Source organism: Podarcis erhardii (genome assembly GCF_964252035.2).
Source record: "Podarcis erhardii genome assembly, chromosome: 7".
In the NCBI taxonomy this organism is placed as follows: domain Eukaryota; kingdom Metazoa; phylum Chordata; class Lepidosauria; order Squamata; family Lacertidae; genus Podarcis; species Podarcis erhardii.
In genome coordinates, this window is record NC_138511.1 from 88,063,115 (window position 1) to 88,082,035 (window position 18,921).

The 18,921-nt window shown below is 44.6% G+C and overlaps 1 protein-coding gene across 8 annotated transcripts in view; it reads left to right on the plus strand.

Moving 5' to 3' along the window:
- Positions 1-18,921, plus strand: part of BICRA (BRD4 interacting chromatin remodeling complex associated protein) — a 107,245-nt gene that overhangs the window by 78,958 nt on the left and 9,366 nt on the right. For 2 of the 8 annotated variants that reach the window (XM_081868634.1, XM_081868635.1), the window contains 11 exons: positions 39-104; positions 1,633-3,639; positions 4,787-5,110; positions 7,540-8,247; positions 8,943-9,270; positions 11,918-12,045; positions 12,733-12,858; positions 13,678-13,742; positions 14,414-14,562; positions 15,858-15,952; positions 18,093-18,195. In XM_081868634.1, coding sequence (XP_081724760.1) covers positions 39-104; positions 1,633-3,639; positions 4,787-5,110; positions 7,540-8,247; positions 8,943-9,270; positions 11,918-12,045; positions 12,733-12,858; positions 13,678-13,742; positions 14,414-14,562; positions 15,858-15,952; positions 18,093-18,195 — 4,099 coding nt within the window. The remainder of the gene's footprint in view (positions 1-38; positions 105-1,632; positions 3,640-4,786; positions 5,111-7,539; positions 8,248-8,942; positions 9,271-11,917; positions 12,046-12,732; positions 12,859-13,677; positions 13,743-14,413; positions 14,563-15,857; positions 15,953-18,092; positions 18,196-18,921) is intronic. The other 6 variants (XM_081868637.1, XM_081868638.1, XM_081868636.1 and 3 more) reach the window with 5 other exon arrangements.

Below are 18,921 nucleotides of genomic sequence, written 5' to 3' on the forward strand. Positions count from 1 at the left end.
ACATTCACATACAGTAATTTAAATCTTTTAAATTACAGATTGACAGTGATGATCTCTTGGACAACACAGGAGATGCAGCCAGTGCCTTCTTTGAGGGTGCTGGGGTATGTATTTTTCACCTCATTTTTACAGCACAGTTTACATCACTTTTAGAAACATCATGTCCTTTCTTTTACACATTTATCATTTTCATAATGCTCAATGCATGATGAAGCTATACAAGTTGTAATGCTACATTTCCACCATGGTGAGCACACACAATAGCAAAAAAAAAAAAAAAAAGGCAAACTGAACATAGGAAGGCGAACAGGCTCTGTTAATGTCTTAGACACCTGATAAAATTGTTTAAATGCCACAGAAAGGCAATAAGCAATGTGCCATCCAGGTTGCGTTCCCTTTATTGTTAAACAGAAGTGTATATAGGTGTTTGTACAAGGAGGCAGAGTATGAGCAAAACTGATAGGAGTGGAAACCTCATTTCTCTCATGTCATCAGAAAAAAATCTGCATGTTCTACATTTGATTCTGAGCCTGGCATTTGTACGTGTGTTATAATGGAACAGTCAAAATAATTGAAATATATATTTTACTTTAGCCAGTTTCTACAGAAAATGCAGAGGCTGAGGTGTCAAAGAAAGAGGGAAAGGAAAATTGTCGGTGTAAGGAAAATTGTCCTAGAGACTCTTCATAGCCCTGTGTGATATTCCATATGTAGCTTCAAGAGTGATTTGATTTCACCCACACAGTTATTGGCACTGGGCACAATGGATGGTAGCAGCACAGTGCTAGGATTTGTGTGATCAGCCCACATTTATTTTGAACCATTTGCTTGGGATGTTGGTTGTCTCTGGGTTTCACATTTGCTGTTCTCTTGCTGTCCTCTTCTGTCCTGATGCTTTGTTCTGCTCTGTGGGGAGGGCCTGATCACGGTGATCAGCTTAGTAAAGGTTGGAGGGTTGCAAAAGCTTGGGAAAGATTTCTTTCAGAATGAGGTCAAGAACTTCCATTTGTGTGCCTTGGGAACCTGGATACTGAAGTGCTTTTGTCTTATACCAGATGTTTTGTTGCAAGGTCTGATATAAGACAGAAAATGCTTACCACCCTTTGTCCAGCATAAGCAACAGGCAATAGGGTATGTGTGCACTGTAATAATGTATATTAAGGGCTGATCTAGGGAAATCTATGGTTGCATCTCCTAACTCCACCCCCCCCCCAAAATCCACACATCTTTTTGCTTAAAAGCCCTTTGGCAAGGAAGGCTAATTTGGATTAGTGTCACTGAGGATGGTTAAAAAAAAAATCTACTCCTGCACTGTTTTCCAGCTTAAATCGCCTTCATCAAAGTGGTCCAGCTTTGTGGAGGGACAGGTGCTTGCATGTGTGTGCTTTTTCACTTCTGTGGCTAACAGCAATTGGGAGGGCAGTTTAAATTTGAAAAGTAGCATGGAGGAAGGAGTTAAACCGTGTCTAATTTGGCCCCCAAAAATTAAAACCAAGAAAATGGTGGTGTTCCATAGCACCTAGAAAAAAGGCATAAACTGTTGAGCACAGAAAAATATAAAAATTTTGTTTTATTTCTATCACTGAAAGCTTACTTTTTTCTCTGTGTGCTTAATCTTTACTCTTTTTTTAGCTGCATGTACAAGAAACCTCTGGCAATCATCTGAGCACTGAACAGAGCCAGCCCACAACAAGTGTTGACTTAGACTTCCTGGAAGATGACATCCTGGGGTCACCTTCAGGGGGCGGGGCCAACCTACAGAACTCAGACCAGCCCTGTGACATTCTCCAGCAGAGCCTGCAGGAGGCAAACATCACTGAGCAGACTCTGGAGGCAGAGGCAGAACTGGATCTGGGGTCTTTTCAGCTCCCTACGCTTCAGCCAGTTGTCCACACTGCCTCTGATGTCACACCACAGATTTTCTCTGGTGGAGCTGACCTTATTGGACTGCAGCAACCTGCAGTCTTGACTCATCAAGCATTGGTGCAGCAGTCAGTTGGAGCCGATGTTGTCAACAAGGCCATCAGCGTGCAACCTTTCCTCCAGCAAGTTGGCTTGGGAAACGTCACCATACAGCCCATTTCCAACCTTCAAGGGTTGCCAAATGGGAGTCCCAGTGGAGCGCTGGGCATTGGGCAGATTCAAGTGGTTGGCCAGCAAGTGATGGCGATTAACCAATCTGCTCAGCAGATCATCGCTAAGCAGGTTCAGTCTTCCCAAGTGGCCACCATGCCAGTTGGAAGTTACATCACTCAGACAGCAGCAGAACAGCAACAGGTCACCCTTACTTCGGCTGGGGTGTCTCCCCAGAATGCAGGCCTTGTCATCCAGAAGAACCTCCCAGCAGTAGCCACAACAACACTGAATGGAAGCTCCATGTTTGGGAGTGTATCTGCTACCCAGGGCTCCCAGCCTCTGACAGTCACGTCAAACTTGAGCAGCCCGCTGGTACAGGCCCAAAACGTGATCATTCACCGGACACCCACACCAATTCAACCCAAACCCCCAGGAGTCCTCCAGCAGAAGCTGTATCAGATCACCCCTAAAACATTTTGCCCCAACAATGCTACCCTTACCATCCAGAACGAGGCCGCCCTCCAACAACAGAAGGCCCAGCAGAACCTAACATTTATGGCAGGCAAGGCTGGGCAAAATGTGGTGCTCTCTGGATTCCCCCCGGGTCTGCCTGCCAACATGTTCAAGCAGCCCCCACCACAGCAGCAGGCCCTTAGCAAACCCATGAGTGTCCACTTGCTGAATCAAGGCAGCAGTATTGTTATCCCAGCACAGCATGTCCCCCAGGCAATGCTACAGGGTCAAAACCAGTTCCTTCTCCCGGGACAGCTCACCGGCACTTCGGCAGTCCAGATTCCCCAACAGCTGTCAGCCTTGCAGGCTAATATGGGTGGCCAGATCTTAACCACCTCGCATCCTAGTGGGCAGACTCACATCATCACCAGCCAAGGGCCTGGCGGGCAGCTAATAACGAATCAAGCGCTGCCTGCCCAAATCCTCACCAATCAAAACCTGGCAAGCCAATTAAACCTGGGGCAGGTACTGACGTCGCAGAATGCACACGGCACTGCCCACATTCTCTCTGCTCCTATCCAGTTGCAACCTGGACAGGTTGGCCAGCCGACACTCTTCCAGATGCCTGTCTCTCTAGCTGGTAGCCTGACAACTCAGAGTCAGCCCACCATCACAGCCTCCCTGGCCAGCGGTGCCATTAATCAGACAGGTCAGACTGTTATCCAAGGAGTCACCCTGCCTAACCAAGTGGCTATGTTGAACGCCACTGAGAACCTCAACCAAACTGTGACCATCCAAGCACCCCCTAGTGCCAGCAGCCAGAGCCCAGGTCTCATTCAGCCACAGCCGACCTCCAGCACCAGCCTGCTGCCAAGCAGCGACCAAGCCAACATATTAACCGTCCAGTCCACTTCCCAGTCCTCGGCTCCTTCCCAGCTTCAGCTGAATGTACAGCAGCAAACTCCGCCGCCTCAGCAGCCAGCACAGCTACCCGTGACTTCGCAGCCCAGTCCCAGCTTGGTGGCATCTAGTCCTGAAAAGATTATCTTGGGCCAGGCAGCTGCTGGAACCATCATCTCCCAGGATTCTATGCAGATGTTCCTGCAGCAGGCAAGTGAAAGGTTTCCTAGAATTACAGCTAGTTTGCTTAGTTTGTTTTCTCTGTCCGTGCATGTTCCAGCTTATTAAGGAAATATTAACTGATAACGTCAAGGAAGTTGTGTGGCCATTACTCCATTAAATCATTAAATAGGTTTATGTCAGTTTCCTAATATTCACATATGATAAATTGTTATGATAAAATTTCCCAGCTGTAGAACTGAGATTGAGTAATCGCTGTGGACATCTAGCCCCATTCCACCCCAAAGAATAGCAATATAGGTGTTTGTTTGTTTGTTTCCACCTGAATCAAATTTCCAGTTTGGCTGCTCACAGGAAGGCAGGAGAACAGTTTGTGTGTTTTTGCTATTCATGTGGCACAGTTGTGAACTAAAGGTAAAGGTAAAGGGATCCCTGACTGTTAGGTCCAATTGCGGATGACTCTGGGGGTGCGGCGCTCATCTCTCTTTATTGGCCAAGGGAGCCGGCGTACAGTTTCCGGGTCATGTGGCCAGCATGACTAAGCTGCTTCTGGCAAGCCAGAGCAGCGCACGAAAATGCCATTTACCTTCCCGCCAAAGTGGTATCTATTTATCTACTTGCACTTTGAGGTGCTTTCGAACTGCTAGGTTGGCAGGAGTTGGGACCAAGCAACGGGAGCTCACCCCATTGCAGGGATTCGAACTGCCGACCTTCTGATTGGCAAGCCCTAGGCTCTGTGGTTTAGACCACAGCGCCAGCCGTGAAGTAGTAGTGAAGATAATTCTGTGATTAAAAATAGTATTCTGCAAGTGGGCCCAGACCCCTGTTTGAATGTGAAGTATAGGTTATATGGCTTCCATTGACTGTGAGCCTCATATATCACAAAGGAGCTTGCTTGCTTCCTTCTTTGCCCTAAAAGCAAATTCTTTGAAACTTGGCGTCAGGCATGACCTTCTGCATATTCCTTATTTTTGTGTCTTTCACATTACGAGTTGCCGAGAGGGGAAGTAGGGGCTCTGAAACCAGAATTTAGGATGCAATTCTAAGGCCGTGTCTGCTTGGGGGAGCAGGACTCAGAACATGTGCATACACAGTAATCAGAATTGACAAAAAGTGGGTGGTAGAAGCAGGTAGTTGTCATAAATGTGGTCCATGCTAAATCTCTTGGAAATTTCAGAAGGATCGGAGCCAGCAGCAGCAGCAGCAGCAACAGCAGCAGCAATTTTATTCACCAGCCCTGAAAATGCAGCAGGAGAGCAGTATGAACGAATCCACAGTACCTCCCCACCTGCCTATGCCTCTGCCCATCTACAGCATAGCCACCACTGCCCTCAACACCACAAGCAGTGTCCCAGCCTCGGTGATAGTCAGCAGCAGCGTAGGCGCAGCCCTGCAGCCGCCTGCCAGCCGAGAGCTGAGCCAGAACCACAACCTGCCGCCGGTGGAGTCCAAAGTACCTCAGTTCTCAGCCGGCCCTCCCCAGCAGGCAATGGCTTGCCAGGTAGCCCCTTACCTGTTTGCAAATCCACAAAGTCGCCTCGCTTTGGCCTGTCCTCCTGCCTTGAGCCCTTCTGTCTAACATGTCTGGCCATTCTTAGTCTTCCCTTCAGCTTCTTGCTTTCTCCTGCACATTCTCTGTGCAGAATGCGTACACACACACACACAGAAATATTAGCATCTCATTTTGGTTCGCACTTGCATTCTCCCACACTTCAAAACAAAGGCAAGGCTTGGGTGTTGGTGGTGACACAATTTTGAAAATAGCAATGAAGTCTCCCCCTTGTGGAAGTTGGTGAACAATACAGGAGGAATGAATATTTTCATTAGTGTAGTTACCTCCTGCCTAGCAACTAGGAGGACCACTGACCATTACATGTAAGGTTACCGTGTGTGTGTTCATTTTTGCTGTCCCTTTAGCAATACCCTGACATACAGAAATGAGACATATGAAAGAAAGTGACAGAAAAAGCTTTGCTTAGTTCATTTCTTCAGGCCAGGCTGGGGGGCAGGGAGCACTACCTACTTGTTAGTGCACTAATTAATATCTTTAATACTGGTGTACTTCCATGGAGTAGTCAGTTTGATCCTGAACTCAGACACACAAATACTAGGGAGAGAGACAGAGGTATGGATGACACACTGAGATGTAGACATAGCATCCCCTCCCTTTTAGGTTACCGCAGAAACGCTAAAAAGAAAGAAAATGGTTATTCGTTTAAAAATTAAACAACTGAAACATTATTTGGAACTTTCCCTAAGCACAGTCTTAAATTATAATCTCTATATTTTATATTTTCCAAACTTGTTTTAGTCTCCTATAAGTAGATATTGTGAACCATGCAAACATTACTATGGTGCCACCTGTATCTTCAAAGAATGGATCTAAGTTTTAAAACATGCACCTTCCTTGCCTCTGTGGTGAATATTTTGAAGGTTTATATACATTTCTGGATTCCTCTCTTCGGACCAGTAAAGCTCAGTAAAACTGGCATGGAGCTTTCTTAAAACAAAATCAATCACATCCTCTTTAATGCTCCACCCTTGCTCTTTTAAATAAAATAATAATTTGTTCTGCTTTGGAAAAAAGCAACAGATAGAGGGAAACAATCTGCATTTACTGATGGTGGATGGTTTAGTTCACAAAGAGCTTTACTTACCTCTTTCTTTATGCCCAAATTAAGAACAAGAAAAAAGGAAAGATGGACATGGCATATGGCCTTGCTATAGCATAAAGAAAGACCATTGGTTCCTTTCCTGAAGGAATTTACAATCCAAGGGATGGGCACATCTGATTTCAGGCAGATTATGTTTTTATTTTTTTAGCACATGGGTGAACACACAACAATCCAGAAATAGGGAAACACCTCTAGGATCAGCCAAAGGCTTTTCCCCTCTTACTGATCCTGTTGCCAGACTGTGGCCATCGCCTGTTTGTCTCTTTTCCCTGTTGCTGCTCTTGCTTGCTTCCCTTTCGATCCTAACTAACCCTGAGAGGTGGTGGTTCTGCTGCTGCTGCTGCCTTTTCTTGCTTTTCTTCCCGTCTTCTCCTCTGTCCCTCCAGAGCTGTGCACTGCACTTGTGGTATGTTGCCATCTCCTACCAGAATGTGTATCTCTTTCCTTCCTGTATATATTGTTCTTTAAGCAGAGAAGTATTACTTGCAAATTGTCATAAATTCTACTTGCGTGTTAGTAATGTTGCAAATACTATAGTGCAAGCTGTACAGGAGTTAGCAGAGGACTTGCTATTCTGTAGGGGTGCCCTAGGCAGGCTGGAGAAGTGGCATTTAATACAACAGAGCTCAGGTAGATTTTGTTGCCCAAGAAAGGGTGACTGGGCAGATTGAAAGGGTGGGGCGTGTATTTGTCTAATTGGAATTAGAAGACATGAACACCCTTCTCCCTGTTCCCCAAAATATTGAAAGAAGCCAACTTCTTCCTGCCTTCCTTAGGATAAGATTTTTGAGATAAGCTTTTGGTTTAGCCATTTGACATTTTAACAAACACTTTTTGGTACCTTCCTTGTATTTATTTCTTCGTTGCCTTGGTCACTATGGTTTAAAAGGCAAAATCTTTTCAAGCAACATCTCTTACAGCCAAGCTTTGCAAACAAGCCGAGGCAGTGAAATAAATTTGGCAGGTACCTACCAGTATTCCCAGTGGGACAGCATGAGAATCTGACACCGTGCCCCAGAAAGCTTCCCCTCCTGTTTCAGGGTCTCTCACAGTGTGAACTGATGATGAAGGGAAGGAGGAAACAAGCAGCCTCATTGACTCACGAAGCTGGCAATTGCGAGCTTTGGACTTAATAATTCTTGGCTGCTTCTGCTGGATTGTGGTGCCTAGGCACCTCAGAGTATCTTCACAAGAGACTTCTAACCCAGTTTACTCTTTCCTTTCTTCCCCCCCCCACCCCAACTCCTTTTTTCAGTTGCCTTCAGGGCAGCAGAAACTTCCTGGAGCCTCCCCATCCCATTCACTACCTCATCCTTCAGTGGGCGAGAGCCCCCAGCTCCAGCCCACACACCTTTCACAGATGCAGTCCCCACACCAGTCCCGCCCTCCGTCTCAGCCTCAGCCACTGTCCCGGCCACCATCCCGGCCTCACTCAAGGCCTCCTTCCCAACCACAGACTTTGTCCAGGCCTCCTTCCGAGCCCCTGTCACGGTCCTGCACCCCCCAGACCCAGATGCAGAATCTGTATGTGATTCAGAATCAGATTGCTTCCTCTCCTCATGGTCCCAACCAGCATCCTCTGCGGCCCCCATCGCAGCCTCAGGTATCATTCCAAGCACCACAGGCCCAGCCAGAGGGGCAGCCTCAGCTGGCAACCCCTCCACATCTGCAGCTACAGGTCCAGCTTGCTCCACAGCTCCAGCCGCAGGCCGAATCCCAAGTGCAGGCCCGGCTACAGCCCCAGATTCAGGCTGCATCTGAGGTGCAGCACACCCATTCCCCCCATTTCCAGCTCCAGTTCTCTGCCCAGGGCCCTATCAAGCCCCCCACCCCGACCCAGGCGCTTCATCTGACGTCGGAGCAGCAGAGGAGTTTTCAGATGGTTCCGAATCAGTTCCAGGCTCTTTCTGCAATTCCAGCACCCATACCTCAGCAGAAGCAGTTAATGGATCGGTTTCAGCAGGTAAAGCAATCACATTCCATAGAAATTGGTGGAAAAGGGAATCGGGTTAATTGTGAAGCCCTCTCACTGCGACAAAATGATTCCATCTGTACAAAATAGAGTGGTATGGCCTCGGCTTATTCATTATGTTTATGGGCAGTTGGCTGTACCAAGGAGACCCCAGCCACCAGGCCTGCCTCAAAGACACTCTTTGCACCCACCCCTTCCAAATACCCATTCCATTTCAAATATGGGCAGCCCCCCCAGCCAATATTGTCTTGTTTTTCCATTCAGAATTTTTTTCTTAACAGCTGGATGCCTACCCACCAAAATGCTCTTTTGAAAACTTTACAGGAACTCATCCTTGAGCATGGCCTACTTGGCCATGGATACGCAGGACGAACCAACTATTTAAATGCCACTACCAGATGTCAGAGCTCTAAGGTCTATGCTCTTACTGCTTGTGGGTACTTCTAGCCACCAGGAGGCCAGGCAGTTTCCTGTGCTGATAAAAGACCAGCTCTTGCCTTTGACATCTCCACCAGTTAAAAACAGACATTAGTGTCTCTTAAGTGCGAGGTCCTTATATTGAGCACCTTAAGCAAGGAAGATGGAAAGGAAGTTGCAGTAGGAAAGAGCTTTTAACATAATTTGGCACGCTCACGGTGTTGCCAGTGGCTTTTGTGGGTTATTCTCTGGCTTTTTATTCTATGCAGATGCCCCAGGGGATTATTCTACAAACGAAGCAGCCAACTTCCACTAGCCAAGCACCACCTGTGCTGAGCCAGTTCAGCAGCCAGCCCTCCTCAGTCTTGGTTAGCAGCCAAGGACAGCAGGTCACAGTATCAACAAGCCAGGCACCACCAGTTCACAGCCATGCTCCTGTGCCTGCCACCGTTCAGCCTTCCAATGCAGTTTCGAGCAAGGCGGCTCCAGTGCTTGAAAAGGGGCAGGTCCAGAGAGGAGGAGGAGGAGGGCAGCCTGCACAACCTACATCACTCCTCCAGCAACAAACACCTGTGTTGGTCAAATCGGCATCAACATGTACGTTGATAAAACACTGTTTTGTGTATGCTTGTGGGGCTGAATTTGGGGGAGAGGAGGACTGCATTGTTTTATCAATCTTTCCAAGTGTTGCTGCTTGTCTTTTGCTCCATATACAGTGGTGTCCCGCAAGACGAACGCCTCGCAAGACGGAAAACCCGCTAGACGAAAGGGTTTTCCATTTTGGAGGCGCTTCGCAAAATGAATTTCCCTATGGGCTTGCTTCGCAAGACGAAAATGTCTTGCGAGTTCCTGCGGGGTTTTTCCCCCCCTTTCCCCCCCTTTTCCTAAGCCCTAAGCCGCTTATCAGCTGATCCGCTAAAAGCCGCTAAACCGCTAATAGCGCTAATCCGCTAAGCTGTCAATGGTCTTGCTTCGCAAGACAAAAAAAACGCTATATGAAGAGCCTCACGGAACGGATTAATTTTGTCTTGCGAGGCACCACTGTATTTGTGTATATCTGCATGTTGGTAAATAGTTTCTTTTCCCCTGTGTCGTTCACTCTTCCAACCATATGCGTGCATGCACCTGTCTGTATGTGCAGTCCAGTGTAGAAAGCAAAGGAAATACTTGCAAGCTTTGCAGAAGATAATGGTTTTTTGAGACAACTGACTAGTGTGAGAAACTGCAGAGTAAAATTTGCACTGTTCAGCTTCATACAAAATGGTGTGCTTTTTCATCCCCGGTTGTTAGGACTGGCCTTGCTACAAGGCAGGTGGAGGTGCCCACATCAGGTACTGCAGCCCACCTTCCTGTCCCTTGCAGTTGCTGAGGGTTCTTCCTAGGTTTGGAGAAGAGGGTTCATGCCACAACGAAACAGGAAATGAGTTGTTGATGGCAGGCGACACAGTCAATAATTATTCCCAATGCCAATAATAGCCAATGTATATAAATAAATGAATAAGGCAATGGTATGTGTGCATTCCACAAAAAAGATTTAAGCCACTCCAAATCAGATACCCATACCTCCAGGAAAGTGTCCTCTAACATATGGCATAGAATTGAGTGCAGATCAATTCTTTGCTTTGGAATCAATGATCTGTCAGACATTTGGAGTGGCTTAAAGCTTATTGTGGGGAGCACACAGCCAGTTTCCTCCCACCTTGGCAATTGCAGGCATCACCTCACTTACGCAGGAGTTACATTTCGGAGCTGTATATGTTGTCCTGTGCTTTTTGCATATGCATTGTTATCTGCCCAGAGATCACCTTATAAAGGGCAAGATACAACACTCATAAACACACACGTGTATATATATTATATATGTCACTGAGTTTTGTGAGGAGAAGGGAAAAGATAGACTCAGGAGTAATTGCCCAGAATCTGGAATAAACTACTACTGACCCTTTATATTTTTTCCTCTCCGAAATTAAGATCCCAATCAATTCCTCATGCAAGTTTGCTCCAACTTGGATGGGTTTCTAAGACACGTATTTGAATTTTTGTGGGCTTTTAAGGTTTTGATGCCTTATCTCCAAAATCACTAGAGATAGAAACTTGTTTCCCCCCCACACTTTTTTAAAAGCAAGAATCCTGTTACACCCCCTCCTCTTCCACACATGAAAGTCCAGATTCCATGTGGAATTCTGCCTGCCTGCCTGCCTGCCATGGCCAGGGGAAAGAAGGTTTCCATTGTTTTTTTCCAGATTGATTGAAAAACCAAACAAGATCTGACTTAGCAACATTATTCCCCCCCCCCCCCGTTGCTCTCAGCTTTTCCTGCAGTATTCTTCCCCCTGCTCTTCCACATAAGATTCAAACATCTAGCCCTTTCTCCGTTATTGTGCTCATTAAAGATTCCTTGGCACATTTCCTGAGAGCAGGAATGTTAGCCCTGCTGGCCTGGCTAACCTCCAATATGAATAATGGCCTTCTCCCAATCCCTTGCAATGGAAGGGCAGAGACTCTTTGCTTTCTTCACTGAACTGGTGGAGCAATCAAAGGGTTGGCTTTGGACGCAAGAGCTAGGATGGCCAGCTACGGAATGTCAGGGACTGCTGTAGTCTCCAGACATCCTTCAGGATGGTCTGTATCCATTTTTTAAAATGCTGCCTTTTAGGGGTAAGGGCTTTACGTTTATGTACTTGGGAGTAGCCTGGTCATAATCAAGGGGGAGAAAAGAACATTAGGAGTCAGACAGACTCTTTCAGAGGCCAGCTTGGATGGAAAAAGAAGTTGAAAGTGCCAGCATGGGGAGATAGCCTATTCTTGCTGATATGCTCTGGTATCTTATCTTCTCCCTTCCGTTTCCTCCTGGCAGTGGTTAAATGAGAGGAGCCAGGCCTTAAATCACCTTAGAAAATTAAACCTCGTTTCTATGTTTGGCTTCTGGTTGCAAGGGTAGGGGAGAAGGTGGCTACCAAGTTCCGCCCATGACTGCAAACATTGTGTTTGTGGGGAGAGGGAGAAAAGCTTGCTCCCACAATCTTCAGTCCATCCACTCCCTAGCTACAGGTTTTTTAGGGACCAGTGATGCTCGAGCATCTGTAAAAAAAAGAAATTGCACCACCGGGCACCATATAGAAAATCCAAAAGAGAGATGTAGGACTCAAACTGAGATTCCAGACACTATTTTTTACAACTTGAAAATGTTCCATATATCATTTTGAAATCTCACTCGCTTGTATTTTCTTCCCCATTTCTCTAGCTATTGCTGCTGCAGCTCCTTCGGAGAGTAAAACATTTTCCAGCAGCGCCACAACCATTTCTGGAGGGAAAGCAACCACTGGGCAAGCAAAACCTGCAGGTCCTCTTGCCATTCAGCAGCCAGTTCAGGTGGGATTGTTAAAGCAAGCTAAGGATTCTTTGCAACAAAACATACCCATGCTGATAATTGCCTAGTGTTTATTTTTAGCACCAACAGTATGAGTCTTGCTTAAGCATTGTATTGATTATAGAATCAACACTGTCTCACATAGAAGGTTTATTAGCAGTAGATGTCACTGAGCTGTCACTCTTGGGGCCAGATCATCCATATGTACATACATATATATATATATATATATATATATATTTTCAGTATGATATATAGTCAATTATTTATAGTTTTTGCCTAATTGCCTAAGTAGTTAGTCATGATTATTGTTAGTGGTTAAACTTAAATAGTTCCAACAGCATAGTTTGAACTACTATCTAGTTGCAGTAGTATACATGTTGCTCTTTTGTGCTCTGCCATCAACTTGTGCGATTTATGAAAATAACCTAAAGTATATATTTCCATACTCAGGGCTTTGCATCGCTTTAAATAAACTGCTTTAAATTTTCATGGCTCTTTTAAAAATGCTGTAATTATCCACATAGCTAAGGGTTTGCAACTGCAGCACTGAAGAATTCTGATACCTATCTTCCCAAGCGTTGGCAATGCTGCAACTGTTTGTGTTGCTGCTAACTTCCTTTGTGTATCTGGTTCTAATTCATTACAATCCATCTGGTTGTAAAGCTACCTTCTTGTTTCTTTGGCAGACAAAGCCTGGAGTCATTAGCTCTGTGTCAGGCCTGAATCTGGGGAAAGGTCCGTTGCAGCTCCAGGTAGTTGGAAAGGGCTTGCCTCAACTCATGCCTTCAGCCCCATCCCAAATCCAGCAGCAGGTGAGCCTATGCACTAGCATGCCACTTTTATTCATTCATTTAAATATTTTTGGCAAGCTGTTTCAGCCAAATCATATCCCTTGAATCATTTCAGCCAAAAGAAAACCTCCTGCAGCTCAAAGCCATTAGATCTAGTGCTGCCCTCTGGGGCAGTTAGCCCTTGTCCTCTTTTGTGCAACATTCTGCAGAAATGTGGAGTGTGCTATTGTGCCTCCCTTCGGTCTTCTCAAAGCTAAACAGTCCTTCAGCCTTCCCTCATATGACTTAGTATTCCATACTTCTAACCATCTTTTTTGCGGGACTTGACATCTTTCTGCAGGGCCTGCAAAACAGAGCTGTTCCGCCTGGCCTTTGGTTTGGATTGTCTGGCCCTTATGTTTCCCTCCCCTTGTGGTTTTGATCTATGGGCTTCTTTTAAAATGAGGCTTCATTTTAAATTGCATTTTAACCTGTATTTTAAATTGGGGGTTTTTCCCCTATTACATTTTTACTGTAATTTTACTGGTGTTAGCCTCCCTGAGCCCGGCTCTGGCCCGGGAGGGCGGGGTATAAATAAAATTTATTATTTATTATTATTATTGTCCTCCTTTTGAACCTGTTCCAATTTGTCTGATGCTTCTAAGGATTTGCGAAATCTCCCATCACTTTCTACGAAGGTCTCTTACTACACTGCTATGTTTGCCTGATTAGCGTTGCCATAATATGATTAGCATCTTCACCAGAAGCCTGGCCACTTACAAGCAGGAGGTGCTTTTCTTTGTGGCCTCAAATTCACCTGTTGCTCTTTGTTCTTTTGTTCTTGTTTTTTCTCCTTGCCAGTATGAGGGCAAGCTTGGAAACCTGAAAAAGCCCCCTCCCATGCTACAGCCCAGCAAGGAAGCTTGGTGAGTCTCTACCAGAGCCCCTCAACAAATATGCAGTCCTAAGAACAGAAGCAAAGCAGAGGAATGCTAGTGTTTATCAGGGTGGGGACCTGGATCTGGCCAGTGGGTCGAATCCAGAACTGGCCCACCCTCCACAAACCACTTTTTACAGGGCGGTGGGGTCACCCACCTGTTAAATCACCTGATGCCATATGACACCAGGTGATTCAACTTCAGAGGAAGAATCAGAAGTTCACTGCAAGTGTACTATGGATTGATTCATTCTTTTGCAATCCCAGCTTGAGTTCTCAAGCTGCAAGAATTCCTGCCGAAAGCGGAATGCAAACCCCACTTTGGGCAATTATTAGCTCTGCTCAGGAGCTCTAGGGTGGAACCAAATTTAAAAGACACTAAATGGAATCCCGTGTGCAGAGGAACGACCTAAGTTCTTTGTTCCTTTGTAGCCATAAATATGATTTCTTACACAGTCTTCACCTTGAGATCCCATGGCAGGTTATAACAATGAAATCTACAATCATAGAACAAACATAACCATTACATGGAGCAAAGTGGTACTGCTAGCTGATATTTGATATCTGCTATGGGGCAGGTGAGCATGGTTGGGGGGAAACAACCTCATGGGCCAAATTAGCACCCCTGGCAAGCTTAATCTTTTTTGCTGCTTCCTTTAGTTTCTTGGAACAGCTGCATAAACACCAAGGAGCAGTGCTGCATCCTGACTACAAAACCTCATTTCGGTCATTTGAAGATGCCTTACAGAGGCTCCTACCATACCACGTATACCAAGGAACATTGCCTTCTCCCCATGACTATCGGAAAGGTGAGTTTTGTCTGGAATTCTCCTGCATCAGATGCAAAGAGATGGATTGACTCTTGTTTCCCATAGCTTGTCTGCTAATTGTCCAAGCATTAGGGTTGGACAACCCCCTTCTATTAAACCCCACTACTCTGTATCCTTACTGATGATCATAATCATCAGTATGAGGTTGGACTCGATGGCCCTTGTGGTCTCTTCCAACTCTATGATTCTATGATTCTAAAAGTAAAAGCTAAGATAAAGTAAAAGCTAAGTTCCCAAAGTACTTCATGTGCATAAAGTAATTGTTCTCCTTGAGGGCTCAGTACTACCATCCCTGCTATGCTCACTGGATTGTGGGTGCTGTGAACTGGGTATCTTCTAGGGCTAGGCCCATAGGATTGCAGTGGGAATGAAGAAGAACACCTACTCCAGTTAAATCCAGAATCCTGAATTCCTAATAGGTTAGTACACCTACTCTAAGCTACCCTTTTGCATTTTTATTTTTGCGTCTTTGATTCACATTGCACATAGCTGTGCCACGTGGGTACATGTTTGTATACGCAGGTTCTAAACTTTATCTAGATTGCCTCATGCATCTTGATTAAAATAGGCCCTTGCCTGTGAAAATTCATTCCAAAATAAATTTGTCAGTCTTTCAGGTATTTTCTTTGCAGTTAAAGAGAAATATGGCTACCATTTTAGAAATACTTACATTAGGAGAGGGGAGGAATGTTAGGGAGGAGTGTGTGTGTGTGTGTGTGTGTGTGTGTGTGTTGTCTGGAAGGAAAGTAGATCCCTTTTTCTCAGGCAAAGTGTTTCTCAAGAGGTATCAGAAGGAAATGTTTCAAAATTGATGAATGACTATTATAGATAGATAAAAGAGGATTTACTCTACTCGACTATTTTGGGGGACAGGTTATAATAATGTATAAAAGTCATAGCAGAAATTCGTAATTGTGCAGGTGATGTGTAGGGAGAAGGGATGAATGTATTTTGAAATGATAGTTCGAAAAGTTATTTTATTGGGAGCAGCAGCAAAGGAGGGAGGAAAATAGAAGGGACTTCTGGGGGGTGGGAAGTCAGCTTTTAAATTTGTATTAATTTGGTAACAATTTGTTTAAAATTGTGGAAAATCAATAAAAACAATTGGCCAAAAAAAGAGAGAAAGAAATACTTACATTAGTGCATTATGAATATTCTCCAGCAGCAAGAAGGTTTTTTGTTACAGCAGGTCCCACTCACAGGAGGCAATCATATAACCACCACCCCTTCTCTCCCTCCCTCCCTCCCTCCCTTCCTGTTCTGCTTCTTTCTAGTAGATGAAGAGTTTGAAATGGTGTCTACGCAGTTGTTGAAACGCACACAAGCCATGTTGAACAAATACCGCCTGCTGCTGTTGGAGGAATCCCGGGTAAGAATTTCTTTTCTAGCTTCCTCTTTGAACAGATCGTTTTCCAACAAGTATCCTCATCTAATCCTGGCCTTTGCCAGGAACACTCAGCCGGCTGATAACAGGTTGTGTTTGGGAGGAACCTGTTGCAATCATATGGTACACTCTGAATTTGGTGTGTATTTTTAAAATTATTATTATAAATGAATATGATGGAGAAGTGATCTTGTAGGAAAAGAAGAATAGGCAGGGATGTACATACGTTGCCAAAACCTCCTCATTTTCTCCCAGAGAAACCAAGGTTCTATGCCTAGAATGAGCTAATGCAAGTCAATACAAGACACCGGTATGGTTTAATTGCAAAGATTTGCCCGGTTTGTTTTATTTCTTCTGAAGCAGATAGTTGAAACTTTGCAGAGTTTGGGTGGGAGATGCTTAGAAGAGGGGGTTGTGTTGCAGGAGTGGACTGGTGGCAACAAGAGGAGTTTGGGCAGGTTGAGGGGCTGTAAGGAAATGAGAGATTAAATGACTGATGGTAACAAGGAAGAGACTGGTGAAGGGCAAAGATACCCTGGTCCTTGAATGCCGGAACATGAACAGTGCTTGCATATCTAAAAATATGTATTTCCACCTCTGTCAGGGCTAGAGGCTTCTTAGGTGTCAGTTTACATGTGGATTTCCACTTGCACTCATCTGTGGAAAATGAGCAGCTCTGTACAGTAGATTATATCGGTTCACTATCAGTTCATAAAAAAGAAGTGGACAATAATGATTATTTTGCAAGTGGGAGATTGGAACAAGCCCCTTTTAAAATACGTATCTCCACCACTAATCAGGGCTAGAGGCTTCTTATGTGACGGTTTCCACTTGCACTCATCTGTGGAAAATGAGCAGCTCTGTACAGTAGATTATACCCGTTACCAGCTTGTTTAAACCCATATCAGTTCATAAAAAAGAAGTGGACAATAGTGATTATTTTGCAGGTAGGAGTTTGGAACCAGCCTCATCCTTTGAGCGTTGCAGAGCCACCCTGGTGGATTGCTAAGGATTCCCTTGCTTAGGAATGCCCCACACTTGACCACATTGCCTCCCATTTGACCTGATTGCTGGGATAGTAGGGGCTTTTGCATTTATCCGTACAAACAAAAGGAAATGCAGCAGAATAAATGTAACTGTTCTTTCTCCTGCCACTGGCTTCTTAATCAGTTAATATGGATCCTTTCTTTCTTTCTTTTGAATTTATTTTACGACACACATACACACATTAAACATAAAAATAATAATACATAATCAACACTAAAACTTACAAAAAAGAGAGAAATACAACTAAAACATTGTTACTTACAAAATTTATACAAACAAATGAACATCAATATATATACACCATACTTCTTTCCTTCCAATTGACTTCCTTCATCCTCAACATGGTTCTCTTTTCGTTTTTGGTAAACTATTTCCTTCTTAATTCCTTATTTTTCTTTCTATTTTTGACTTACATACCTCAATTTATTTTGCAGAAGTTAATCGAAACAAATCCAAGTATTAATTCGAGGGCACTGCTTTTTAAGATATTCTCTATATTTTTCCCAGTCTTTTTGAAATTTTTGTTTGGGCTGATCCCTGATAGCTCCAGTCAATCTGGCCAATTAGATATAATCCAATAATTTATCTTGCAGTTCTTTTTTTATCTGTGTTATTTCTTTTTTCCAATTTTTGGCAATTAATGTTCTCGCGGCCCCTGTAGCACAAAAGAAATTTTTTTTGTTTTCTCTGGCTATATCTGTATCAAGTATCCCCAGTAAAAAAAAGCTTCTGTTCTCTTAATAAAATTTTGTTTGAATATTTTCTTTAGCTCCTCATACACCATATCCCAGAAGCCCTTGATTTTATCACTGTCCACCACATATGTATGAGTGTCCCCTCTACTTGATTACACCTCCAACACAGATTTGATTGTTTCTTACTTTCATCTTTGCCACAGCCTTATAAATGTACAGAAGCCACTGCCCTGAGGAGCGTCAGTCTAAATGTCAACAGTGAGGGAGGCAGCAGCAAAGGGAAGGAAGTTCCCAACAATATGTAGATTGGGAGGGGGGTGTTTCATGAGGCTCAGGTTGGCTTTGCCTTCCCCATGACACAATATTTTGTCCTCCATTGGCAGAGACTCAGTCCTTCAGCAGAGATGGTGATGATTGATCGAATGTTCATACAGGAAGAAAAGACCACCTTAACTCTTGATAAACAGCTGGCAAAGGAGAAGCCAGGTGAGGAAAGACGCGTTTCATTTCCTTGTGTAGCTTGCTTATTCCAGTGTATGTGTTCCCTCCACTCCCTGCCCTTGTGCTTTTGAGAAAATGCAAACTGTCTTTCTCTTGTCAGCGACTTCCACATCTGACATTAAGGACTTCCAGGGCAGAGGACTGACTCCCAGGCAGGCTTGACCTCCAGTATTTCTCATCTCAGTTTGGATGATCATATCTCAGTTTAGTAAACCAATATATGAAAGCGTCTCTGGCACACAGCCCCGTCTCTCCTCCCTTCGCAGTGCACTTCTGCAGAATGCAGAACCTGAAATGGGAGACTTTAGATATCAACGGCTTGAAGATGGTTTAAGACCCAGAATTCCAAATGTAGCAACCAGAGTTTCCTGGTTCAGAAGGAAAAAAAACAAGTGTGCTGCGAAGGTAAGAGAGAGGTGGCTGGGTGCCCAGCCCAAAAAGGCTTAAAGGTGTTATCCAAATGCATGATGTGTGGTCAGTGAGTAGCCCACAGAGCAATTTTATCTGCAACCCCTACAAAGTTTTAATCAAGGTATGGTAAAATGTTTTTTGAACCACCGTTTCACTTATAAGGAAAATGAGCAATAAATCTCCTTCTGTGTTTTGTATCAATATTTGTGTGTGAGATAGCAGAACAGTTTCTGGAAGCCAAAGAAGCATTGCTTTGACTGATAACCTGTCTCCTGAGGGGGAATCTTACAAGAAACACAT